The sequence below is a fragment of the Epinephelus fuscoguttatus genome, linkage group LG16, assembly GCF_011397635.1.
Source record: "Epinephelus fuscoguttatus linkage group LG16, E.fuscoguttatus.final_Chr_v1".
NCBI classification, from domain to species: Eukaryota; Metazoa; Chordata; class Actinopteri; order Perciformes; family Serranidae; genus Epinephelus; species Epinephelus fuscoguttatus.
Window position 1 is genome coordinate 11,197,633 of NC_064767.1, and position 27,907 is coordinate 11,225,539.

Below are 27,907 nucleotides of genomic sequence, written 5' to 3' on the forward strand. Positions count from 1 at the left end.
TTTAATGAAAGACGGTTTTCAGCTGCAGCACAAAAACAATCAATTAAATCCACAGTGCTTTATTTTTCTGGTTTATTTGATTGTGTGCATCACTGTGCTGCTTAAGAGTGTGCAGTACAGGCCCCTCTGTATGTGTGGGGACATATTCAGTGTGTTTGTTAATGTGTAACTTGTGTGTATATGTGTGTGTATTCTGTGTTTGCATGCGCGTGTCTGTGACGATGTGTTTGGCAGCTTGCAGCACGGTTTGTTGGACCGGCTGCTGCATGGGGTCTCAGGCAGAGAGGCGGCTGATGAAAGCATTGGCGGGATGCTCCAATAAAGAGCAGATTATCATAAGCGGCCATTGTCCACCTCCCAATTCTCTCCAACAACCCCCCCCCCCCCCCTTGCCTCCCCTCCATCTCCCACCATCCCCACTTACTCACCCCTCTGCTGAAAATGTTAATCGGCCCTATCGCTGGCAGGCTGAGGGAAGGAGGAGAGACTGGCCCAGTCGGAACAACTTTAACTGATTAAGAGGGAGCGTGGAAAAATATTTAGGGTGTACGAAAAATAAAAGCAGGGACAAAATCGTCACAGAGGAGGAAAGTGAAACCCAAAAAGAAAGGACAAAAATTGAAAATAAGAAGGAGCGCACAGTAATTCCTGCTCTAGTTTACAAACAAATTTAACTTGCACATCTCTGGGATGTGGCGAGCAGCTACACCCCCCTTTCCCTCCACCCTAACTCCCTCCCTCCCTCCCTCCCGTTGACTCCATCCACCCAGCTCGTTTTATCTGAAGATTCTCAGACAATGCCTAGAGGATCCCGTTCCCTAATCTTCCTAAAAATCCCCCTTTCATCCCCACTGTTAAAGAATGTATGAAAGGCTGACACCGAGCGGGAGAAAAAAAAAAAGAAGCAGCGCACATCTGGGAGTGAGGGTGGTGTCACTGTGCTGGACTGGGGGTGGGTGGGGGGGACAGAAAGCACAGGGGAGGCAGGAGCTCAGCATTGGTCGCTTGTGCAGAGTCCTTGCAAGTTGACTAATTAAATTGTTTTGCTGCTCAAACATTCAAATGGCCGAGGAGATTAAGGGCATGAGCGGGGATGGGAGTGTATGTGTGTGTGTGTGTGTGTGTATGTGTGTGTGTGTGTGTGTGTGAAGGGGGGTGTTAATCTGTGTTCTGACCCAGTTGAACCTTGGAGTCACTCACACACACACACACATTTTCACACAAAACAAAAAGCTCAAATCCTTTGTTTTGTCCCCTCAAAGGCAAGAAAAAGGCAATGGGGTTTTAAAGGAGTGATCCCTAGATTTCTTTTCTTCCCCCCATAGGGAAGAACGGTGCATTTGCTCCTGAAGTGAATTCAAGATGACCACAAACACATTCCACCGCGGTCTGATACAAAACCATTCGATTGAAAGTGAGTGCTCTTTTCGTAACCCTGACAACAACAACAAGAAAATGACCAAAGGCTTCAAAAAGGAGACGCATCTTCTTTTTGGCCGTGTCTATCTCAGTCGCCATGAGCTTAGCTTACGAATTGGGTGTGTGATTATGGATAAACAACAGACACAATCTCTCTCTGCTCAACAATTTCAATCACAATTCACGCCGTGGACAAGCCTTCAGCGTAGCCCATGTTTATTTTCAAGTCTACCTTTGTTGGGAGAGCCATGATTGAAGCTTAATGTTATTTCGTTTTCAAAAGGGCACTTTTTTTCAAACTCCAACAAAATACAACAGAGAGAAAAAGAGGAGTTGTAAAATGTGGCACCTGAAAAACAAAGTGAACGTTGATTAAAGCCATCACCAAAACCTCTCTCCCTCCATCTTTCAGTGTGTGAACTGGGGAGGGTATTATAGTCTAAACACTTTTTCTTCTGTCAGTGCTGAAAGATTAGACTGGTTATCCCATTAAAGTTGGTAAAATGCCATTCTTGTGTCTTTAAGCTCTCGTATAGGAGGTCAAGATGAGTCTGCTTGCGCTTACAAGGCGGGCACGGATGTAATCTGCCCAAAGTTACAATAATTAATGTTAAGCTTCTTCAGCAATACGTTTGTGAAAGAACTGGCTCTGATAATATACTTAAAGCTGCACACGCTGTTTGTGTTGCTGCAACGAGACAAGGCAGGGGCTTGATGTGCATGCGTATATGTGAGTGTGTGCGTGAGTGCCTATGCCACTCACGTAGCCCAAGCTTAAATCTTTAGTCAAACTATAAGCTGATGCTGCCACAATGCTGGATTAGGACGACAGGCATGGGAAAAAGAGTGAGAGGCCGGCTCACTTGATGCTAAGAAATATAAACGTAATACACAATGATGCTTGATCCATCACCATTAGTGTTTGGACTACACATGGAGGATCTGTGGAAATTTGAACACATTACCAACCTGAAAAATAGCTTCAAAAGAAGGAAAATAAATTTAAAAGCAATCCTCTGTGGATTACAATTTCAAAATATGAGTTTAAAGATAGTACATCACAGAGTAGTGATCTTAAATCTCATAATCCCTGATAATGGCAAATAAAACAAAAACAATTAGATGAATCAGAATTGGCTTGCAGGCCTAAGTCTGGATGACTGTGATTTAGAGCCACAGGTTGACGTTTAAGCCGCTCTGCAATCCTCCACACAATCACACACCAAGTCGAGGCCAGCAACCCTTTCCAACGTGACGGCATTGACAGTCCGTTCTGTCCCTTTCTCAGATACTGAGGGGGATAGGCTGCATGTGTAAAGTACATTAAGCTCTTGCCGGATCCCTCCTTGTGCCATTCTCCTCTCGTCGACTCGCAGACACAAAGGCAGATTAAAGGAGCGCGCGCCATAAAAACCCTGTGTCAATCTTATCGGCTTCGAGTGCAATTTTTAAACATATGTTAATCTGGGAGAGCTAAAACTCATTCTCTTCTCTCTCTGCTTGTTTATCTCTTATCAAATGCGCAGTAGGTGAGAGGCAGCTTTACGGTGCGGCTAAGTGCCATTATTTGGATAATTGCGTCCATTGTTGCAGGTTATATAGCTATTTGAAATGGGAGGTGTGTGTAAATAGGTGCAGGGGCCAGGTAGGGGGTGGCTGAGATATATTCAAACAGGGGCCAGGGGATTTTCTGCAAAGGCTACAAGATGCATTTGAATGCTTCTTCATACCTCAAGCTGAATTTTCAATAAGGAGGGTTTGATATATTTTTCTGTGTAACAATACCTTTAGAAAACTAACAATGCCAAGGTCAGAGGCATTACATGCATCGCTAGAAACACAATAACGATGAATGGGATCTTAATTCTGATGAAAATTAGCATGGTAATAAAACACGTATTAAAGATGCCATCAAAAGTTTTCAATCTGTGCATGCCGTGCAGCACTGTGTATAAAGGTTACATAATAGTTAAACTAAAGTTTTACACTCTTAGACAGCCATGTAATAATGCTCTGGAGTGTATGTAATTAATACACAGCTTCTGTTGAAATGCACAGATATTCTTCTCGTATAATCAATAAACTCGTACAAATATTTGGTTTTTATGTGCTGCAGGAGGTGAACGTTCTCCTAATGTTGCATGTGTGAAGGACAGTGCTCCCAGTGGTGCAAGAATAACAAGTTCATTAGTCGAGGGGGGGCGCCGCAGGAATTCAAATTCCCCCCCGACCCAGGCCTGGCCTCTGATTGGCTGGCTGCGTCGGCATGGCGAGACTCATTAGAGCCCAGCAGTAATTAAGAGTTGTTAGAAAGTGAATTCTCCAACCGCAGATTAGAAAATTAAACTATTTACTGATTACATATTAATAGAAGACAACAATGGCGCTTGCCATAAGCTTGGAAGGCAACCAAGGAATAAATCTGTGTACTTAATTACCATAAACAATGGGGGCATAGAAATGGAGTTTTATGCACACTCCCTCCTGTAATGTGTCTGATATCAGAAGACACTTGACAATTCTTGTTCAATTATCTCTATTATTTAATGTGCTGTGAACTGCCTCTGAGTAAATAAATTAACCACCCCAATTACTTGGGATTCATCTGGGGAGGGCCGTGGCGTAATAGAAAATGCCGCAGAAAGCTGCATTGTGCCCAAACCAGGGGAGAGAGGAGGGGAGGAGAGGGGGTGTGTGGAAAAGGAGGGAGTGCTGGGGTGAGAGAAAGGAAAAGGAAATAGAGATTCACAGGGATAAAAAGGAACAGAGCAAATAAAAAGTGATGCAGAGGGTTGAGAAAGAAAGAGTGACAGAAAGAGAGACAAGAAAAAAGAAATAATACAGACAAAGAAAGCACAAAAAAATGAAGAAAGTAACAGGAAGTTACTTAAAACAGGAAGATTATTTAAGACTTCATTCCTTGTGGCAAATATACACACACATATAAGCAGAATAACAAACTCTTTACTGAGACAACAGAGGAAAATAGAAAGAGGGAATGACAGCGAAAGCATGTGATATCAAAGAAGGGAATACTGAGGACCAGCAGAGCACAGTGGATCTTCCCAGGCTTTCTGCTGGTGGAGCAGAGAGATGAACAATCAGTCATGGGTCAGTCGGTCTGTCTGTTCACATCTGCCCATCAGTCCTGCAGCGCTGTGCACTACCACAGCACCACTGCACACTGAGCTCACCCAAACTTACCTCAAGAGGTCTGGATCATATGATCATATGCACCGCTATGACATCCACCCCGCTTAGAAAGTCTATGAACAAACTCCACACTGTTCTAGGTATACTCTACACACATTATTTAACAGATAGCTAATATAAAACTGTATGGGAATACTCAATAAAGCACATTTGTACAATTTTTCAGAATACACTAATTCAAAAGCACTGCTAACCTCTAAGTAGAAACTCTGTTTAAAGAGATCTGTAAATCTCTCAACACATCAACAGCTATGTCCTCCTCTCTTCATTACTCCTCAGTAGCCTTCACTGCACCTCTACCTCTTGGTGCTGACCCAAGTTCCCCTTAAATGATCAAATTTTAAATTTACTACCTAATCCTTCGTTGAGATCACATCAGAATCCAGCTCAATTAAAAAAGTGGAAAGAGGTGTCAGATTAGTTTCCTGTCTGAGCTCTTCTTGAGAGAGACCTGCTCTGAAAGGCTCAACTGCTTGTCTCAGGTTTGTAGAGTAGAAACACACAGTTCTGTTTCTACTGAGTTGTGATACCTGTGTCATGTGACAGGTGATGTAGTTGTACTGCCGAGAGCTGCAGTGTTTTGAGTTGCAGCCGTGTTTCAGAGTATTACTGTTTTAGTCTTGGTTTACTTTGGGCAGAGACACAAGAGTTTTGGAGGCAGGAGATGAAGATCGGTGGTGGATTTCATGACCAGGTATTAATTCATTCAACTGGAGAGTGGTAGGAGACCACCATGTTTTGTCCAGCATGCATGCTAATGTCCAGTGTTGTGTACACTAGCAAGCCAAAAAGCTGAAACTGGTGATTGGCTTTGTTGAGCTTTAATATACTCGTCATAAGGAGAATGTCACAACTTTTATTGGCACCTAAGAAAAGAGCTAACTCTGTGAAATTAATTTAATTGCACTGTGACTGAAGTCCCAAAATTGAACCAGGCATCTGATTGAACATCTAATTAGACATTAGGGAAATAAAATGACATCTGGACATTGGCTGGCCTTCAAAAGTGTGGCTGGCAGAGTGAAAGATATCAACATCTGCTGGAAGCTGGTGGTAATTTTTCACCATGTCCCCTTGAAAAGTGCAGGCACCAGTCAGATGTGATGGATCAATACCGGATGTTTTGCTTACAGCCAATCAGCCACAACTTCAATCAGACATTCTGGAGTCCCGAGAAAAAATATCTATCATCTATGACAGCCTATAGAAAGGTGACCTCAGTTGCTGAGGTGATAAAGGTTACTTTAGTTACCACCTGTCACTGGCGCATCTCGCTCTGATGCCTCCAGACCCTGGCCTAAAGGCCCAATCCATAACCTATTGGATGAGTCTCTGGGATAAGTGCTGCAAAATGAGATATGGAAACAGAAATGCACTTTCAGGAGTGAGCAACGTGCTCAACATCATGTGGCAACTTTTTGTACTCCTGTGCTGCGACACAATGCCAGTGTGGAATCAGTAACCGTTTGAAGGTGCCTGTTCTTATTTTGTAATGAGCAACAAGATGATAACTATAAGCGGCACTGACCGAATGTGGCACTTCAAAGATGTAGCTTTATAGTATATAACACACAATATATCACCTGTATATATATTGCACTGCCTCACCAAGTCAGTGCAATACTTGTGGAAACCACATTTTCTCGATTTCATTCCCCACTGATGTTATAAGGGGGTGAAAAGCAACCAAGGTGAATTTCTCTTCGTGATATCCTTTTATTATTTTGTCCTCACCTTCCCTGTTGTCACCCTCTTCCTTTTCTAGTGAATGATATTTTTCAGGAGGGGACCGCAGGTACATATATATATTTATATAACTATATAAAGAGAAATCTTTATGGCTGAAGGTGTTTGGAAGTAAATAACCTGGCGTCTTGCTGGCTAGCGGCTGGTTTATCAGTGGGTGAAGAAGAAGAAGGAAAAACAGCCCTTCAGATTGACACAATGGCGTGCGCTCCGACAGGGGAAGAGGGCACGGAGGCAGGGAGGGAGGCGAAAAGGAGGAGAGCGAACACAACAAACGGAGGAGAGATAGTCTCGATATCAGGACCCAAATGGGATGGGGAAGGTGAGCGTAAATCCCACCGCCCCAGTTTCCTTTACTAAAAACCTCCTCTTCTATCCTCCCCTGTGTTGCTTTTTTAGGATTTTGGGGGCTAAATCCACCAAGGTGGGCACTGATATATCAGAAAAAGCATGAGAGCTGCTCCTAAATTACTACAGCAAACACTGTAGCTACACTTTCAGAACATTTGCAAAATTTTACACTTCCTGGAACCATGTTTTTCTGTCTCCAGCAGCAGTCTTGGGTGAGGAATAGGATGGTTTAGTATCACAAATGGGATGCTATTCTCCAATTTCAGTTAGGGACTTAACGGAGCCAAGGCCCCTCTTTTGGCTCGGCACACTGTCTCATGTCTTAACAAGGCTTTACCCCCGGCCAAATCTTAAATAAAAACCTTCCGAATCTGGCTCTGTACGCCAAACCAGATTGCACTTTGTATGCGCGGGTGTGTAAGCATTTGTGTGTGTCTGTCGTGGATTTGTGAACTGTGTCAGTGCTCATGTTGTGTTGCCTCGTGTTTTTTTTTTTTTTTTTTTTTTTTACATTTCTTTGCCTCTCCCTCTCGCCTCCCTTTAACTCACCCCCGTCTTTCCTTATACAGCATATCAATGAAGGCCAGATATGTACTAGGGGAAGGAGGGTGTGTGCGTGTGTATGTGTGTAGCCGTGCATGGCTGAGCGCACTGTTCAATAGTGTGGAGGCTGGCTGGCTGGGGCCGCGGCTGGCAAACGGCTGCAGCGGAGACTTCGGCTGGGGCTCCGCTATCGCACCCAGTTATCGTTTCCCCCATGAAGGGCTCCCTTATCACCCCAGCCCAGAGAGGTCTCCCTTCTTCTCCCATCCCCGAGACACACTCCTACTCTCCCTCCCCACACACCCTTCCCCTCCCTTCTCCACCTCCTCCTCCTCCCTCACCCCCCCAATCCCCTCCTTTCATATCCACCCAGCGCTCCGTCGTGCAACATTCAACCGAGAGGGAGGGAGAGAGGGAGAGAGAAGGGGGGGGCTTCAAAGATTCTCTCTCACACAAACGCACACATAAACACACACAAACTCCCTGAGTGTACATGCGTGTGTATGTGCGTGCGTACGCTCAATTTGCCAAAACAGTTTTTCCAGTGTAATTGGGCTTGGGGTACCTGTGTCCATGAGATAGCGCAGCCTCTTCTCCACGCGAGCTGCTCGGGCGTCTATGTGCCTCTGCTCGCTCTCCAGCGCAGACAGCTCCCCAACCACATACTGACTGGTGTCTTTGAACGCCTTCTGTCAACCAGAGAGAGAGAGACAGAGTCAGGGAGAGAATGGTTATGAGAGAAAAGGAAGAGTTGTGCGATATAGCATTAAACAGAGGCAGAGAAAAAAGGATGGAGGGATGAGACAGAACGAGGGAGAATAGAGGAGTATAGAGAAGGAATGAAGCAAAAAGGTAATGAACGAGGGGAAAAAAGAGGAGGGAGAAGAATGAAAAAGAAATGAAAAGCAGAGGGAGCAGAAATGTATGAATAGATGTGCATAAATCTGTCATACATAAAACAAAAGAGAATTTTGCCAAAGAAGAGTTTACCTTCACAGTGAGAGATAAAACAAACGGCTAATGACTAACTCGTTTCTTCTGAGCTTCATCTGAAGCAGCTTTAAACACCTAATCACTGTGAATGAAGATGTACTGAAGTAAATCTTTACTTACACCAAACAACTGAAGTAACACCTGCAAATTTTAAGGAATTTTCTTATATAATCATTGGCAACATTACTGATAGATAATCGAACAAATGACCTGCTCCTTTCAAAGCTCAGCCCAAGTGAAATACGAATCTAAATCGAAAATAAAACTAAATTAATTGAATTACAGATCTATCTATCTAACTCCTTAACATAAATGTGTGGTAAATGATGGGATGATAATCAAAGGTAGGATCAGTTAAAGAATTAGTAGGTACAATGAACAGCTAAGATGAAAAGCTGCAGGCGACAGGTGTTGGCTCAAACCTCCTACACGACATCAAGCGAAGCTACACCTTTACTGTGTCACTGTATTGAAAACCACTCCTTACTCTCCTGCATCAAAGGCTCTGATCACTGTTTACACTGATGCAGTTAATCCAACTGTGTTGATTAATGGATGACAGATAAATCTTTCACATATCCAAAAGCACTTTGCGCTGCATGTACAGTCTGCACTTCTGTCGCTAGGAGTTACAACACACACCTTTGGGACTGTTATCTCTGCACATAGAACATATTTTTTATACTTCATACTGTGAACTTCATGGTCAAGATTCCTGCACAAAACTCTACAGCTCTTTCATTTTAAAAACAGATATATGGTACATACGTTTTAGAATTTACTTACTATATTAACTTGGGACAGCAGTAGCAAAGTCAATGGGAATGGGGCCTAGATAGTCAGTGGTTCAAGTCCTCATACGGACAAAGTACGGTTCAGTGCCAGTTCACCTCCTGGGCACTGAAGAGGGGCCCTTAAGCAAGGCAATGAAACCCTGAACTGCACCAGGGGCTCTGTTCATGGCTAACCCTGTGCTACCCCCTTGCTGTCTGTGTGCGCTGTGTGTGTAGGGAGGATTCACAAAACGACCCATTTCAAATGCCAATTGCCTGAAAACTGTGTAGATTGACAAATAATAGTCATTTTCTAAATCTGATTTATTGTTATGCACCAAAATATAAAAGCAAATTGAGAATGAAGCTGATTCTGGGCATATTTTCCAGTTATATCTCACACTTTTGACATCCAGTTCTCAATCAATCAATACAGGTCACATTATAGTCATCTCTCACTGAGCTTTAATTCTGAACTTTTCAATAGTGGATTTAAATGCCAAATGTGCAAGTGTTTAAAATAAATTCAAATCACAAATTTACAGCCCTGAAGTTTCTAAACAGTTTCCTGTTCTGAGTATTTACTAAACTGCAAAAATAAACCTGTCTTCAATACTTTTTTTGCAGTGTAGTATAAACCCACCTGCAGGTTAAATGTCTCCACAGTTAAACCAAACCTTACATCCAGCTCTCCTTCCCCACATATATACACTCTGCCAATTCAGGTAAGTCTTTATTCCAACTTCTCATACACACAAACACCAGCCACTCCATAACTATACATTCTTAGACACACACACACACACACACACACACACACACATTGCTCTATAACCATATGCACTTAATACACACTCCATTTTTGACCCTTCTTCACCTCTGTCTCCTGACTGCTTGCTATTCTCCTGAGAAACTCCTCTGAGTGAGGAAAATGTTTATTCAAATTCACTACTGAGGATGCATCCGAAAAAATATCTCCATTTTACTGCTGATGCACTTCATTTTTCTTAATGGGAAGGAGAACTAGTGAGCAGGAGAGAGAGAGAAAGTTTTTTTTTTTTCCATTCCACCCAGGCCAGCACTTTTTCCTGCACTCTTCCCAATGTGTGAGTGTGTGGCTCTGCGCACGTGTGATTTGTGCATGTGTGTTGATTCCCAGCAGCCTCCCCTTCCCCCCCTCCTCCCTCCTCCTCCTCCTTGCGCGCTCTCGCTCTATCACCATATTTTTCCTTGGCAAATCAATTTTACACATGATCAGCCCACTCCCCTTGCCGCGCTCGGCCCAGCCGTAATTAAGAGGAGGGAAATTACCATATATATTATATTAATGCAAACATCATTCAGCAGGTAATTCTTGGCTGATCGGGATAATGGAAAGGTTGAACACCCATTAACCCTGGGGCCCAGGCTCTGGGAGGAGGAGTGTGTGTGTTTGGTTGTGTGTGTGCGCGTGCATGGGACTGGGGTGGAGGGTGCAGGGTCGAGGGTAAGAGAGGGTTGCATGCGAAAAGAGATTCACCCCATGGTCTCCAGTGGCACACACACTCGCACACACACTCAGTGAAATAATAGCACTCTTATAGACACACTCTTTGTACACACAAGTTCAAACATAGGCTGAGAAGAGATTGTGAGTGTGTGTGTTAGTGTGTGTGTGTGTGTGAATACACTTGAAGGACATGTAGGCACACAACTTCTTTGCAGACACACACGCCTCTAAATGGCAGCTGATATCTACCATTGTTATAATTAAAATGGCAGTCTGTTAGATCAATACTTGGGTGTCTGTGGAGAAGAGAGGACAGTAGAGAGGGAAAGTGTGTGTGTGTGAAGGGATGAGAGGTGGACAAGGTGAAGAGGAGGAGGGAAAATTAAGCAGAAGAGCTCGGTGACAGATTTATTTAAGACAAGACGGGAGAGACAGAAAGAAAGCTTTATAACAGAAAATAAAAAAAGGCCAAGTGGGAGAAATTAAGGGATACAACCTCCCACCTCACTCCCCAGATCCCTAACTCATCTATTTTACCTTGCAGGGTCCACAATAAAAGCTTCACAAAGCTACAGCAGTGGGCAAAGTAGACCAAAAGGTCTTTGATGGTATGGATTTTATAATTTTTCCCAGATTTTTCTGGTAGTTGTTGCAGGTGAGATGAAACCCTCTGCAAACACAAGTATAATTTAGGGAAAAGAAAATGACAAACCTCTTCTTCAAATGGTCTGCGAATATCGAGGTCCGTTGGCGAACCTCTGTCCTCCTCAGCCTTCTTCAGATCCTCAGGAATAGACTTCTGCCTCTTCACCTCTGGTGAGATGACGGACAGACATTCACAATGAGATACAATTAAGACGTTGAGAGATTTATTTAAGTTGTGTTGTTGATCTATCATAGCATAGATATGTTGTTTAACATGCTTAAAGTGCCAGGTGGCTGGTGGAGTCTGTGAAGACTGCATTTTCAGTATACTTTACATGGTGCTTGACATTATGGAGTTGAATTGCTGACTGTAGTAAAAAGAAAAAGAGGCAAGGAACAGTAAAAGAAGACCTTCATCAAGCTGGTTTCAAACAGCAGAATCATTATTTAGCCTCTGTGAACATCCCGCATGTTACCTGCTATCAGGTGTGAACTAGATGAATGTGAGTCAAGTGCTGCTCTGTGCAAATATACCTCCCTGGGTAAATACTGTATGCATAGAGTGTGTGTTTGTGTTGCATTGTCCCCCACCTGGTCTGCTCTCCACGTACTGGCTGAAGGACTTCAGCTGTGTTTTCCTGACTGCTGAATCCTTGGTGAAGACCACTGGGCTACGCAACCTCTCTGTCGCTCTGCGCAGCCGCTCTGCTCGCAAATCCTCAGCGTTATTCTGTCAAGATGTGGACAAGTGTTTACTGTTGATGCTGTATGTCACAGGAATATAACAGAGAGCAATCAACAGTGGTTAGTTTTACTGTTTCTGACAAAGAAGCTGAGGCTACAGATGGGATAATTCGCAAAAAAGGTAGCAGCACTATGTCAAACCTCAAAATGTGCTGTAAATGTGTCTTTATCTCTGTTTTAAACAGAGATATTCTCTGAGACATCTTCGGGATAAAAGGATGCAGTAAACTCACTAGTGATGCGTCAGTAGAGACCAGCCTATTTTTTCACTGATAATGCTACAATGTTTACAACAAATCATGTTGAAATTGTCAGAACGTTAATGTTACGCATTAGCTGTTAGCTGCCTGTATCAGGCCATACCATAAATAAATCTAACTGCAATGTAAGGCAGTATACAGTGCACATGTCCAGCCATGATGTTTCAGTTCTCCTGCAACAGCTGATCTGTTTTGTTCTCAAGATGATGAGATATGGAAAGAGGGGTGTTAGCAAAGTGCAAAAAGAGAGTTCAACTCTATATGATGGCTGCTGTAAAAAAAAAAAAAAAAAAAAAAAAAAAAAAAAAGAGATTTCCTATAAACCCCTCCACACAAATGGAGAAGTTGTTAAACTTGAAATTATTGACTTAAAAAACAATGTCAGCGATTAGTCTGCTGCCTCTCCACATCTCGTCTATTATTCTGTCAGCCTCTACCAGCCACTTAGATCTGCTCTCAGGCTTTTATTAGGCAGCAGCAGTTTCAGGATTTCACAGCTGCTCTGTGATTATTGTGACCAAACACACACACACACACACACACACACACACACACACACACACACACACACACACACACACACACACGTACCCCATTAGTGCACATGCAAACACATGTGCACAAACACGCTTACTGACAGGCCATGAGATAAATCTGGTAAAAGTTGATATGTTAGCTACATTGTGGTTTGCTTGAACACCTCCCCACACACACACTCACTCTCTCCCACTCACACAGACACAGACACACACTTCCCCACACACACACTCACTCTCTCTCACACAGACACAGACACACACAGACACACACACACTCTCATTCTCTCCCTTACTCATGAGAGAGACAAAAAGCAGGCAATTAACTTGACTTTCAACAAAACCTCGAGCCAGAAAATATATTCAGATTATGCAAAATGCAAAAAAACGCTATTGTTTTCAAAGTGAACATGTGTTAAAAAGCTACACGCTCGCTTCTTCCACTATCAAAAACGGCGTGCAGAAATGCTTTATTACCAGGCCTCCAAATATGCCAAGCCGAGTGGAAAAGAAACCGACTCCGGCTAAGATTGACGTTGTGGCAACGCTAATAAGACGGCGAAACGTGTAATAAAGTCGACAATTAGGGCAAACATGTTCCACTGCTTGAGACGGAGGAAGATAGTCAAGCAGGGTGTGCAGAGCGAGGAAAACTAATAGAGACAGTGTGGGCGGGGAACGAACTCCAGACGGGGAGTTGTTAGTTTAGCTTCAGATTATTGACTTTCAAAAACAATGTCAGCAATTAGTCTGTTCCCACTTTGTTTTGTCTATTAGTCTGTCAGCTTCTACCAGCCTCTTAAAGCCTCACGTCAAGTCAAAATCGAGGCAAATTTATTTATGCAGTGCTATATACAAAATGCCCAATTAAACATTTAAAATATAAGGACAGGGCTTGGATGTGTGAAAGCGCGACTGTGTGTGTGCCAGTGAAGCCCAGAAAGCAGACAGTAGATTTAAATTACTGATTGCAGGAAAGTGAGGAGCAGAAAAACAGGCACGTCTTCAGTGTCTTTTACTTACCTAAATAATATTACACTGAATCTTTCCATCTTTCAATAAAAAAAATGTTGTTTAGTGCCAAATTAATGTTTGGTTTACATAAACATTAAAGGAATAGTTCATCCCAAAATGACAAGTACATCCTCTTACCTGGTGCTATTTCTCATCTAGATTGTTTTGGTGTGAGTGTGGGAGGTATCGGCCATAGAGACATTTGTCTTCTCTCTCTTCTACGGTTGGCGGGTGTAGTTCGGTAGAAAGAAAACAGTTCCTACATGAAACTGCTCAGAACAAGGTCTGTGGATTATCTTAAGTGACTAGGTCATGATTTCTAGAAAAAGACATTGATGTTGAGTTTTTAAAATGTTTTTTTTTTTTTTTTTTTTTTTCCGGCACTTTGAGCACCACAAGCTGAGTGCCATCTAATTCCAACAGAAGGCATCTCAATGGCTGATATCTCCAACACTTGGCAGCTCACACCAAAACAGTCTAGATTGATAAACAGCACAACAGGTAAGAGGAAAATATGTTTCTTTGATTATGGGGGTGAACTGTCCCTTTAAGGCTGCAACTTCAAATTTTAGGAGTCCCAAGTGACACTTGGATGAATGTTCAAACATACTGTAAAGTGATGTCTCTCAAGGCGTCTGTCTCTCGGAGATTACTGGGGCAGAGGTGGCAAAATAGAACAGCAAATATTTTCACACAAATGTCCTTTGTTTGGAGGAATGCCACTATGATATCCAACTTAACATGTTACAGGATTTCTTTTTTTAAAAAAATGCATGCTTCCTCTGAGTCAATTGGGTGCTCTGCTTACATTCCATCATCATGTTAACTGGGCTAGCAATCCCCAAAAAGCACAAATAATCTCTAGTCAGAGAAACACAGACACCTTTTATTAAGCAATATAAAGTAAAGAAAGGGTACTTAAAGTCACTGGTAAAGCAAAAAATACTGTTAGGGTTTGGAGTCTGATTCCCAATCCAGCCACCGACTCAAAGTATTCACAGGGCCATGAGTTGCTGTGGCCAGGAGTCCATCAAGTGACTGATTTAATGAATATTTCATGTTTGTTTGCAGGACAAGTGTAACAGTGTATCACTGATAATTGGATGTCAAAGGATTTATTGGATTAATGTTGCTGTCCTTGTCATATTTTCACGTTTTGTTTTTTTTTGTTTGTTTGTTTTCTCATTTCAGTGTCTTGTCTGGTAAAAATTGCAAGCCCCTGCAATATCTACAGGAAACTGTTGATTTAGCAAAAGAGTAAATCCCTGGGGAGACTGATTAGGACACTGAGGCCGTCGACCCAATTATTACTCATTGTTTAACTGTTGTGAATCTGACGTGTTCACTGGACTACAACCAGGGGTTAACACAGCAACATGATAATGACCAACACCTCAACTGGCCTTCTACACCGTCTTGAAAACTAACTATACAGTGTCTTTCTGTCTCAATCATACACCCACACCCACACCCACACCCACACCCACACACACACACACACACACACACAGAGCACCTGCCCACTTGGTTACCCCTCTGTCTCTCTTTTACACACTGGGACGGGCAGATATTGGGGTGTACCCTCCCTCCCTCCTCTCTTTCTTTGGCTCTCCCTCTTTATCTCTTATCGCTGCCATAATCGCAGTGGCAGTGGTGATTCAGTGCTTTTGGTGTGTGCGAGTCTGTGAATGTGCATGCAGGGGGCTGCGTGACTAACGTTGCAGTCTGCTGAGCGTCGCATGCCCTTATCGTGCGCTACCGAGGCTGCGCATACACACAATCACTAATGAGAGAAAAGAGTGTGTGTGTGTCTGTGATGTTCCTGCAGGTCGTTCCACCCGCCTGAAGGACTTTTGGGAAGCCCAATCCTCTTGGGACAAGACAGTTTATCCTTATTTTAAAGGACAGAGGAAGTCATACAAATGCACATACACAAACATATTTATGCACATGAGCACATATTAATATAAACAGCTTTGAAATGAAGAAATAACTGATTTGTTTTAGTAGTTTTGTGTTGAGTATATTTATGTTGTGTAGCTTCCCATACGTATGGCATTAGTGACAATAAATAGCACATACATGGAGGTACATTAGGGAAGCAGTGGAGTTTAAATAATGGCTAAATGTTGCATTTAACAATGCTGTTACAAAATTTCAAAGACGTCTAAGAAAAAGTAGCCATTGCTTACTGTATCGGAGTTATAACTACAATAAAACAGCATGATATAGAAACAATGTGTTGCTGAGACTACTGTGCCTGTTTATTTAGTTGCCTTTTTACCTGTTATCTTCAATTTGGCCTGGAAACTGATTTTTGAGTGCCAGAAACTTCTTATTAAGTCATCTTTTAAGCCCAGTTCAGACCAAAGATTTGCAACGAGACGAGATCGTTTAGAACGTTGCAGAGAAAAGTTGCAGCGGTGTGAAATGGTCGGTCTGAGCTCGACTCAAGCCAGCTGATGGTGTCAACTGCAACTCAGCTGGTCAAATCACCGGAGGCTGGTTTTAGAACGTAAAACACGTCACCTGTTTCTACAGCCAATCGGCTTGTAGTGAAATCAGCTGGTCAAGTCAAAATGACTGCAGACGGCGTGTTCATTTGCTGCGACCGAGCCCTCTATTTCCATCCTCACAGTGTGCCAGTGTCGGACGGTGGGTCGCTGCTGCTGCTCGCTCTATGTGTTTATACTACCCAACAAATATATTAATTGGTGCTGCTTATTTAAATTATTGTGGCATAATTATTATGAATACAGTCCATCTGATGCTTGTTTTGTTCAGTTTTTCACCGTTCATCACTACTACAAATGCAGCTGTAGCCAGTACCTAACTATCACTATCCTCATTCATATTCTAGGAAGCTACAAATTATATTCAGCCACAAAATAAGCCTGAAAAGCTGAAAATCAGAACAGAAGTACAGAGAATTGTTGCACTGAGATGATACACCGTCTCATCTAGTTGCATGGGTGTGAACTAGCAGGGTTTTAGAAAGTTGCAGAATGGCACGTTGCAAGTAGTTACACATTTCAGCTCGTCTCGTCTTGTAAATAGCAATTTCATCTGTTCTAGTTATAAGTAGGGACGGGCATTTTAAGTAAAAAGAACAGGGTCAGAAAGGAACACCCAAAAATTCGGATAGGGGTTAGGGTAAGCCTACCTTTCTGCACTACATGGACTGAAGAGATAAGCCAACATAACACATTCATTTCAATTATTTTGTTATACTTTAATCACTCTCATGCCTGGCTGCCATTTTGCCTGTAATATTAGATCGAGTGATGTTCAACTGAAAAAGCTTAACGTCACCTGCAGCTGCGCAGATCTCATTTATTTCTTATAAATATATCAAGTATCCTTATATTGAGAGCTTGTAATGCCTCACGTTCCCTTATGTCCACCCAGGCATACCCACACACATACTGTGTGTGACGATGAAGTCGCCATATAAGGTGCTGACCGCTGACTGACTCCATAGAAGTTTAGTTCACAGTTGAGATTCGAAAATTAAATATCATTCACAGAGAGACAGTTTTGGGTTAGGTGTTTTGGATAGGTGTCAACCAAACAGGTGATTCAACTTCTGCGAGGGTCAAGTGGTAACACACACAACACATACGCGCTCCTTTGGCCATAAAGGACTAAGCCTTTTAGGCTTTGAACACAAGAGGGTGTTTATGTGAATCGATGATCAAAGACACCCTGTGTCGCATAAGCACAGAGGGTTTCACTTGTACTGACACACACACACGCACGCACTTACCTTATTCCACTTGACATTCAAAATCAATTAAACAGATGTTAAGACTGGCCGACTATTTGTTGTTGACTCAATATTCACATCACAAGATAGACACATGCAACAGCAGCACCCCCCACTCTTCACCTACAAACACACACACACACACACACACACACACACACACACACACAACTGTCTGAAAAGGTCATAGTCAATAAAAGGGGACTGCTACATGTTATGTAGAGCATTATGATGCCAGTGTGTGTGTCTCGTGGCTTTAGACAGACTCATATGGACACAAGGGGGATAAGCTATGGTCTTACATGAAGTGGTCCGACTGACTGATGTGTACACAGGGTCAGCCAGCTGAACACCAGGGTCAATCGGACCTGATTGATTGGACTGACCCTTTGATGGTGTGGAGAGAAGAGAGGAGAGACAGAAAAATACAGACAGAGAGAGATAAAAGAGGAGAGAGTAGGTGTTTTCAGGGGAGCATTTGCATACCTCCAGTCCTTCTGCAGGGCTGACAGGGGAGGTGGAGGAGGCAGTGGGCGAGGATGAGGAGGAGGTGGAGGACGGGGATGAAGGGGAGGTGACTCTTCTTGGGCTGACCTCCACCAGCTTCTTCAGCTTCAGATCCACATGCTTACTGTTTGGACCTGGAGAGCCAGGGACAAGGATAATGAGTACAAAAACTACAGACATTTGAAGTAAACAAAAGTACCTCGTGTCACATACAGTACACAAATACTACAAAGTTAAAAGGACAGGAAAGGCTGGACATCTTAGTTGGCATTCACACACACACACACACACACACACACACACACACACACACACACACACACAAAGCCATTGATAAGGAACATATAAGGAACATACACACTAATACATGAGTGTGAAGGGATATAAAGTACACTGTAAATATATATGATGTGTGAGAAAGATAGCGATCTGGACAGACCAGGCAGCTTTAAGCCCTGTTTGTACCACAGAGAGATGCTGAGGTACTGTGTGTACATTGCTGGGACTATCACCATGGTAACCACAGGACAAGATGGAAGGAATGAAAAAAATGGAGAGAAAGAAAGGCGAAGGGAGCATGTTGCATTTTTAAGCGTTTGCTGTGTTATAGTGTCTTTCTCAATAGTTTAATTAGCTTTTAATAGTTAGTCTATTCCCGTTAAATATATATATATATACAGTACAGGCCAAAAGTTTGGACACACCTTCTCATTCAATGCGTTTTCTTTATTTTCATGACTATTTACATTGTAGATTCTCACTGAAGGCATCAAAACTATGAATGAACACATGTGGAGTTATGTACTTAACAAAAAAAGGTGAAATAACTGAAAACATGTTTTATATTCTAGTTTCTTCAAAATAGCCACCCTTTGCTCTGATTACTGCTTTGCACACTCTTGGCATTCTCTCCATGAGCTTCAAGAGTTAGTCACCTGAAATGGTTTCCACTTCACAGGTGTGCCTTATCAGGGTTAATTAGTGGAATTTCTTGCTTTATCAATGGGGTTGGGACCATCAGTTGTGTTGTGCAGAAGTCAGGTTAATACACAGCCGACAGCCCTATTGGACAACTGTTAAAATTCATATTATGGCAAGAACCAATCAGCTAACTAAAGAAAAACGAGTGGCCATCATTACTTTAAGAAATGAAGGTCAGTCAGTCCGGAAAATTGCAAAAACTTTAAATGTGTCCCCAAGTGGAGTCGCAAAAACCATCAAGCGCTACACGGAAACTGGCACACATGAGGACCGACCCAGGAAAGGAAGACCAAGAGTCACCTCTGCTTCTGAGGATAAGTTCATCCGAGTCACCAGCCTCAGAAATGGCAAGTTAACAGCAGCTCAGATCAGAGACCAGATGAATGCCACACAGAGTTCTAGCAGCAGACCCATCTCTAGAACAACTGTTAAGAGGAGACTGCGAATCAGGCCTTCATGGTCAAATAGCTGCTAGGAAACCACTGCTAAGGAGAGGCAACAAGCAGAAGAGATTTGTTTGGGCCAAGAAACACAAGGAATGGACATTAGACCAGTGGAAATCTGTGCTTTGGTCTGATGAGTCCAAATTTGAGATCTTTGGTTCCAACCGCCGTGTCTTTGTGAGGCACAGAAAAGGTGAACGGATGGATTCCACATGCCTGGTTCCCACTGTGAAGCATGGAGGAGGAGGTGTGATGGTGTGGGGTGTTTTGCTGGTGACACTGTTGGGATTTATTCAAAATTGAAGGCACACTGAACCAGCATGGCTACCACAGCATCCTGCAGCGACATGCCATCCCATCCGGTTTGCCGTTAGTTGACGCATCATTTATTTTCAACAGGACAATGACCCCAAACACACCTCCAGGCTGTGTAAGGGCTATTTGACCAAGAAGGAGAGTGATGGAGTGCTGCGGCAGATGACCTGGCCTCCACAGTCACCGGACCTGAACCCAGTCGAGATGGTTTGGGGTGAGCTGGACCGCAGAGTGAAGGCAAAGGGGCCAACAAGTGCTAAACACCTCTGGGAACTCCTTCAAGACTGTTGGAAACCATTTCAGGTGACTACCTCTTGAAGCTCATCGAGAGAATACCAAGAGTGTGCAAAGCAGTAATCAGAGCAAAGGGTGGCTATTTTGAAGAAACTAGAATATAAAACATGTTTTCAGTTATTTCACCTTTTTTTGTTAAGTACATAACTCCACATGTGTTCATTCATAGTTTTGATGCCTTCAGTGAGAATCTACAATGTAAATAGTCATGAAAATAAAGAAAACGCATTGAATGGTTTGTCCAAACTTTTGGCCTGTACTGTATATATATATTGGAAAAACAGCAGCACAATGCAACAGAGTTTAGCAGCACCACAAACTATAGCTTCCAGAATGACCTTAAGATATATAAATACCTCTCTAAAACAGTGTCAACAAAAAAATGAACATCAGTCCTTATTGTTTGCTAAAAAGTATAAACAATGGCTGTTTTGTTTGGGATGGTGATTCCCAAAAAGTTCATCTTGCGAGTGCAGAAAATGGACTCTGTGCCAAAGTATGATTTGTGGTTAAGAGAAATGGCGAACACATTACATATGTAGAGACTGCATTTTTATATTCCAGATGGAGAAGGTGTGTTTAATTTGATCTGAGACGTTGTACTAATATCTTTTCGGGGTAACGCCTGGGCCACATTACCTAGCTCTACCTGTGCATGATGGCTTGCAGCTCGCATGAATGTGGTGTTCACACAGACAGAGTTGGTGCTGCGGCACGCTGCCTGCCAGCTCTACCTTTCTACATTGAGTTTGACTCATATCAAAGCCAAAATAAAGCCTTGTGTTGACAAATGAATTTGATTCTGTCAACAGAAATGCTTAAGGGCTTTTAATTTAAAATGGAAACAAGAAGTGTTGAGTTAAAAACAAATATTTATATCATGTCTGTGAAATATTCTACAGAAATGGACATTGACACTATAATGAAAGGCGTCATGTCGCTAATTTTGAATCTCTAGATGAGCCACAGCTGAGCCGTGCTCCTCAAGCAGGCAGTGCAGCTGTAACCTATTAACATGGGTGCCAAATGAAAAGCAGGCAGTGTGGCCTGGGCGTAAAGTCTAATGTGTTCTGTCCATTGTAAAACACCTTACTGCAGGGTGCTGTGACACCCTGATGAAGACACTCTAGTCGAAACAGGTTGGTTATCCATGTATTAACAAAGGATTTTTAACTACAGTCACAGTGCCTCGGATGCATTTTTGGACCGCCGGCTTTTGGACTGCCCAATCCTTGAGGAGCACCTGATCTTTTTTGTGAAACACTCCCTATTTTTTCCACCTTGCTGTATATGTTCCTTTTCAAAAAAACAAACAAAAAAAACCCCATGAATAAACACTTTTGTACTTGTAAAGAAAAACTGCTTTGTATTTAATTTGAATGTGGTTAGTGTTATTATCTGGAGTGTGCTGTGCCCGTTTGTGCTCTTTTCTTTTTTGTTTGCTTTCCTGCTGGCACTATTAGACTGCATTAGTTTAAGTTGAGTGTGCCTAGTAAACTTTTCAAAATCACACACATCATCTTTTTAGTTACATGACATTTAAAAAATTCTACTTTTAATTCAATCTTGCTGATGCTTTTATTTTCTGTATTCAAATTATCAGCATATACTGCCGTAATCTTGTGTTGGAACCATAACCTACTAGTTTGCATTAAATCGTTAATTTTGGGTTAAATAACTCCAAATGACGACTGATTTTCACGTTTAGGAGTCACTGTATTTTCACATTAATGCTGAAATAATCTCCTTTATAGCACCTGTCACATTCATTTTCACCAAAACTGTCTTACAGTTCTCTTGTTAACTCCTTCCTCTCATTCCATCTGTCAAACCTAACCTCGTCCCTCCCTTTACCCTCCATCCCTAATTTTTTCGCCCTATTATTCTTTCTTCCTCTCTGCTCCCTCAGTCTCTCTCTCTGCCTTCCAGGAGCTGGGTACAGCTTTATTTTCCAGGGAATGGTAACCACAGCTCCCCTGCCAGGCCATGCCACTGCACTGAAGAAGATGAAAGAACAGGAGGGCAACCGTTTCATGTGTCACCTCCCTCCGTGACACACACACACACACACACACACACACACACACACACACATGATGCATGCATACATATGCCAGACATAGACACACTCTCTTGAAACACACAAGGACATACAGGAGGAGGTGGGGTGAATGACCTGAGCTGCAGGAAAGTAATGACAGTAACTGAGCGTTGAGGGGAAAAACATTTACAGTATGAAGTTTGGTATCAGCTGCTTTAGTGTTACAATCACTACCATCCATTTCTTTCTTTCAAGACCACATAAAATATTCCACCAACAAAGAACAAAAACACACAAATGGTGAAAAAACCCAAACAAATAGTGCAGAGATACTGCACTTCAAAGCTGGAGGAAACATTCGGCTGTTTTCATGTTTGTTTCTTCTGGTCCTTCACTGTATGCTCACCTATCTCACATCGGCAGGAAATTGAAGAAGCAAACAAAATAAATAAAATACAAAACAAAGTAATTAGTTTACCTCTGAAGATTTGAGCAAATGCTTTCCTGAAGATATGATTTCATTTTTGTCTGGGGAGCACTTTCCAGAGTTTATTAATTACTACTTAAAGAAGTTTCTAATAGAAGAAAACAGAAAAAAATAACACCCACAACACTATGGCTGCACTCAAAAATGTACACTGTAAGTTAGTTCTCCTGCGTGAAGCACTATTGAGTCAGGAGAAAGTAGATTGCTGAGGTCAGAGGGGCAAGTAAATAGAGGCCAGACAGACAGACAGCATGCACTCAAGTAAGAGACTGTGAGGTGTGAGTGTAAGTGAGTAAGAGAACAAGTAGATCAGACGGCTGCCAGCCTGTTCAAATTTTGATGAGGACAGTTTAGACGACATGACTGGGCTTGAGTAAATGCTTGCACTGCACTGAGAAGTAATGGAGGAGGTAAGGTGGAGTATAACAAAGACACAAAGGGGGGAAAACTCCCAAAAGCATTACCATTGTAGCGCTCTTTGGATGTGCTATATTATGTGTTATTTATCTATTCTGAACATTTAGGAAATACAGAAAAGAAGGTCCAGGAAGGTAAATGTGTGAGTTAGAAAAAGGCAAACAAGACGGCAAAGCATGCAGCACCACACAGCCACAGCCAGTGATTTTACCCAGAGAAGTTAGCTCAGAGCCGGGGTTAGTAAGCTCCAGGGGTACGTGGCTGCTGGAGGTGGCTGGAAGATTGGCCTCCAGTGGCAGTGGGTTAGTAACCAGCGCAGATGCAGATGTGGCAGCAGCAGCAGCAGCAGCAGCAACAGTATCATCATCATCATAATCACCACCACCAAAATGGAGCTGCTCTTCTTCAGCCCTCCCCTGTTCCTCATCCTCACCCCTTTCACCATCAGCGGCATCATCCTCATGATGACCTCGCACTCCATCCAACACATCTGTGGGTGCGGAGTGGGACAGCAGAGGGGACGGGAGTATGAAAGAGGGTGAGTCAGTGTGGCAAGGAAGGAAAGTGAGGATGTAAGGGCAGAGAGGAAAAGTTAAATGATAGGTGTTACAGGAATAAAAGGACAAAATGACGACACAAAAAGGAGTGAAGAAAGAAAAGTCTTGGTTAGTTTGTGTTAACAGTAATCTGTAGTAAGAGTACACGCTAAGTGACCCGACTCCATAATCCTTATCTTAAACATTTCTTCTCCCCTTAAGCATTCCAGCACTCCTGATGGGATGATTACTTCCGTTTGCAAATAAAATGTCACCCTAAGGGCCCTGACGCAACAAGTTGATGGTCAGCTGTTGCTCAATGTTGGGTGAGTGTTTGTCGCCCTAGTTTTTTCTGTCAATCCCGCACTGTTATCACTAGTCGGTCCGTTCTGAATCTGTCCTGTCTGTCTTTCAGTTTCCCTTTTGGATGATAAAGACAAACTTCTGCTGCCTGCTAGTGTGGAGAGTTACCTCATCTCACACAAGTGCAGAACGTACGTGCTAGTTGGTAGTTGTCTGTAGCCTTTGCAGTGTGTTCAAGTGCAACTTTTTGGCCGAGACATAAGTGACACGAAGCAACGCAACAGGCTTTAATATTTAATGCACTTGTTAGAACGAGAGGACTCAAACCTGGTGCTTCTGTGCAACACTGCTGGATTTAAGTGTGTGCAACTAATTAATAAATCTAATATCTAACCAGATTCATAGTATGAAAAGGCCACCTGAGTGACAATGAGGGACCTTGACTGATTGGTGGGTGTCTGTCAATGGGTTCATGTGCATCAGTGCACTAATATCTGACACACAAAGTGAAACTGAGACCTCGGTTTAATTCCCCTCATTCAAAGATCTGTTGCCTGCCTTTCTTGTTCCAGATAAAAGAGGTAGGGCAAACAAAAACCACAAAAACATGAAAGCACATATTCCATTAAGTCTCCTGAGGGGCTCAGTAGAAACAACAGCGTCTCCACATTAGGAACAAAAGAAAAACTGTGTTAGAAGAAACTCAAATGGAGACCTGACCAGCTCTAGCTGCATGGATAACCCACCATGGATTAAAACAAAACAATCAGTAAACAGCGTCTGACATTGCAAGCTCCCTCCTCTGCTATTTACTACTTGGTGGGTAGAGAGACCGAGAACAAAGAGAGAAGGAGAGAGAATCAAAATAACAGCATTTCCTGTTTTTTTTTTTTTTTTCTAATTTGCTAGCTGCGATGCGGAGCGTGCTTGCAAGCGCCGTTCCTGCGTGGCTGGCTGGGGCCTAATTAATGGGAGGCCATGGTGATGGAGTTTGGAAAGTTTCTTTGCGGGCAGACACTTGGAGGGGGCAGCCCGAGCTGCATTAAAGGACCGTGAATGGTGTTGAGGGGAGAGAGGGAGAGGGAGAGAGGGAGAGTGTGGGGGCTAGGATTAGCCGTTCTGCTCGGCAGGCCTTGTGTATCACAGCCAACAGCATTTCTCTCTTCTCCTCACCTCCTCCTCCTCCTCTCTTGTTCCGTTCTTTCCTCCAACTCCATTTTTAATGAGATCAACAATTAGTCCAATTCAGAAAAGCTGAAAGAGCAAATAAATGAAGTGCTACCCTCCCTCTGCCGCGCTGTCTTTCTTCTGTTGTTTCACCTAACAAGTCGCTGATCTCACTTCTGGTTGTTTAGGGTTTTATAAGTTTTTGATTTGTTTGCTCGATCCAGGAACCCACCACCACTCTCATGCCTCTATTTCTTCTGATCTTCCTACTTAGACTTCTTCCTCTGTATTTGTAATCTTTTTACCAGAGCTGTAAATTAGTTGATTCATCAATTAGCAGAGTATTTTGATCATCAATTAATCCCTTGAGTAATTTTTCAAGAGAACATTCTCTGGTTCCAGCTTTTCTCTGTTGAACCCCGTCACCAGAAGAAAACTTTGGCATTGTGCATTTTTGCAAACCATGGATATGTTACATTTGTACATTTAATACCCATCATATCAATGTTTCTTAGGTTACACAGCTCTGATTATATGTAACTAACCTTGTCATCAGGAGGCGGAGGGGATGGTAGATGGCGTGACACCTTGGCAAAACGTCTGCCATCAGTATTTGAGACCGAAAAACAACAACACTCATTTTTTTAAGGGAGACATTTGCAGCTTTTCCAGCCAAGACTGTGCCACCAAAAACAGGTGTTTTAAGTCAAAATATGATCTTTTCCTAACCATGGTGGTTAGGAAAAGATCATATTTTGGTGGTTTTTGTGCATAAATAAAACCAAATGTTAAACACAGTGTGGCTAAAACGTAAAGAAAAGTCAAGTTTTTACATTTCTCATACATAATAACATGCAAATGTTACATTTCTGTGGTTTACAGAAACATACTGTCATAATATATTCTACTGTTTGGCTTATTTAATTCTTAGTAAAGAGAACTTCTGGTTTAACAGAACAAGATACTATAAGACATCACCTTTCACTTTTTCTGGCATTTTAGAAACTAAAAAATTAATAGAAAAAATAAGTAATTGGTGCTTGAATCACTCTTCCATCCCTTCTATGTCTCCTCTTAACCAACAATACACCATAGCTCAATGTTTGGCGGTCTTTCCATTTCTTTGTATCAAGTGTCTTCTTCACTATTTCTCCTTGATCGCAGTTACACAACTCATACTGTTCTCTCAACTTCTCACAATCTTTGTCACCCTCTATACCCTCACCTTTCATTTGCATGCAGTGCACCTGATCTACCTGAACAGAACAACCAAAAAGATGGGAGTAATGTGGAGGAATCTGAAACAAATGACTAGAGAGTCCTAATAATGGTCATTATCATAATAACCCCAATTTCAAGGAAATGGAAAGCAGTGGGAAATGTGCACGGCAGCATTTGCTACCCCTGCAAGCCATTATTAGAAGTGTTTGTATTTCGAGCATAATTTGGCAGCACAATGTGTTGTGTTGATTAACAATTACTGGGTGAACAAGACGAGGGAGGAGTCGCAGGGTAAACCGCTGCTCTGAATATGAGGGTGGTGCATTTTAGACCCGTGGCCGTTGTCAAATGGCATTTTGTTTTTCTCTGAGGATTAAGCAGAACCCCTTTAGAGAGCATAATGGAAATGTGTGTATGAAGGATGTGAGGGTATGTCAACAGCAGGCTAGTGTGACTTTTCTTTTGTATTATCGTTAATGAGTTTTAGTGAGATTTATGAGTGTTAGCAAGTGTGTGTGGGTCAATATAAGGCCTTTTAATCAAAGTTTGGAAGTATGTGTGAATAAAACATTGTGTGTCCATACAGGGTGTGCGTTTATGTTTGTTACTGCAGGGTGTGTGCTGACCTCCTGCAGGGCTAGCCTTGCTGCCCTTGCCCCTCTCAGTGCTGGATGCATCCAGCAGGCTCATATCTGACATCTTGACTCCGGATCGAGCCTCAGCTATCAGCTGCCTGGCTCGCTCTCTCAGCTGTCTCCGCCGCTCTGCATCCCGCTCCTGCACACACAAACATGAACGAAAACAAAAAGATAAACCAATAAATTTCAGTTACTCTTACGCAGGTACAGGTAAATGATATGAGATCAAGAGAAGAAATCATGAAGAACGAAATCGCTCATTTACAACACAGTATTTAATGATTATTAGGGATGTCCTGATCAAGCTTTTTTATTTCCTCTATCCCAACAGGAGTCCTTTTATATTGGGCTTTCCCAGATACTTAGTCAGAGCTTAACTGCTAATTTATATGACTTGAAGAAGACGTTGTAGAAGGACATGCAGAGAGAAATAAACTACTTATTTGGTGCCTTATTTGGAGTGTGCATACCTTCTTTTTGCCCTGCAGTGAAGTATTTTTGGCCTGGATGTGCACAGACTTGGCCCTCTTTCAAATATTTATCTGACACATTCAAATAACAGCTGAAGCCCTCTAACTTTGGCCCACCTTAATTTACATGAGCTATTTCACAAAAATACTGAAGGTCCTGATGAAAAAAATTATGGTATGATATAAAAGTTAAACAGAATGTGTCTCCTGAAACTAAGGTGACACAATCAGCTAGAGTGAAGACGCATCAGTCTGTTGGAGTTGTTGGGACTACTGAAGCCCTCACGGATGTGCAGAGTGAAGCTTCTTTTCCCTTATAAACAGTCCTTGGCAGAGTGCACACACCGGCATGCAGACAGCACACAAATCAGACAATGGCAAAGTTTTATTTATTTAAGGAGAGCAGAGCTGAGGTAGACAAAATGGATCTGAGTTCAGAATAGAGAGAATTGGATTTTAACAGGCTTTATTTCAGCCGATGATTTCATATTATCACATGGTGAGTGCTTTATGAATGCATATCTTAGATAGATAAGACACTATGCTCAGTCATTTACACACACAGAATGTAATAAAACCTTCACAGACCTTCACC

The 27,907-nt window shown here is 42.4% G+C and overlaps 1 protein-coding gene across 5 annotated transcripts in view; it reads right to left on the reverse strand.

Annotated features, from left to right (window-relative positions):
* ehbp1 (EH domain binding protein 1) overlaps nucleotides 1–27,907 on the reverse strand; it is a 164,787-nt gene that overhangs the window by 30,526 nt on the left and 106,354 nt on the right. For 2 of the 5 annotated variants that reach the window (XM_049600386.1, XM_049600387.1), the window contains 6 exons: nucleotides 26,831–26,981; nucleotides 23,189–23,467; nucleotides 17,979–18,133; nucleotides 11,764–11,902; nucleotides 11,240–11,340; nucleotides 7,838–7,961 (listed from right to left, as the gene is read on the reverse strand). In XM_049600386.1, the coding sequence (XP_049456343.1) occupies nucleotides 7,838–7,961; nucleotides 11,240–11,340; nucleotides 11,764–11,902; nucleotides 17,979–18,133; nucleotides 23,189–23,467; nucleotides 26,831–26,981 (949 nt within the window). The remainder of the gene's footprint in view (nucleotides 1–7,837; nucleotides 7,962–11,239; nucleotides 11,341–11,763; nucleotides 11,903–17,978; nucleotides 18,134–23,188; nucleotides 23,468–26,830; nucleotides 26,982–27,907) is intronic. The other 3 variants (XM_049600390.1, XM_049600389.1, XM_049600388.1) reach the window with 2 other exon arrangements.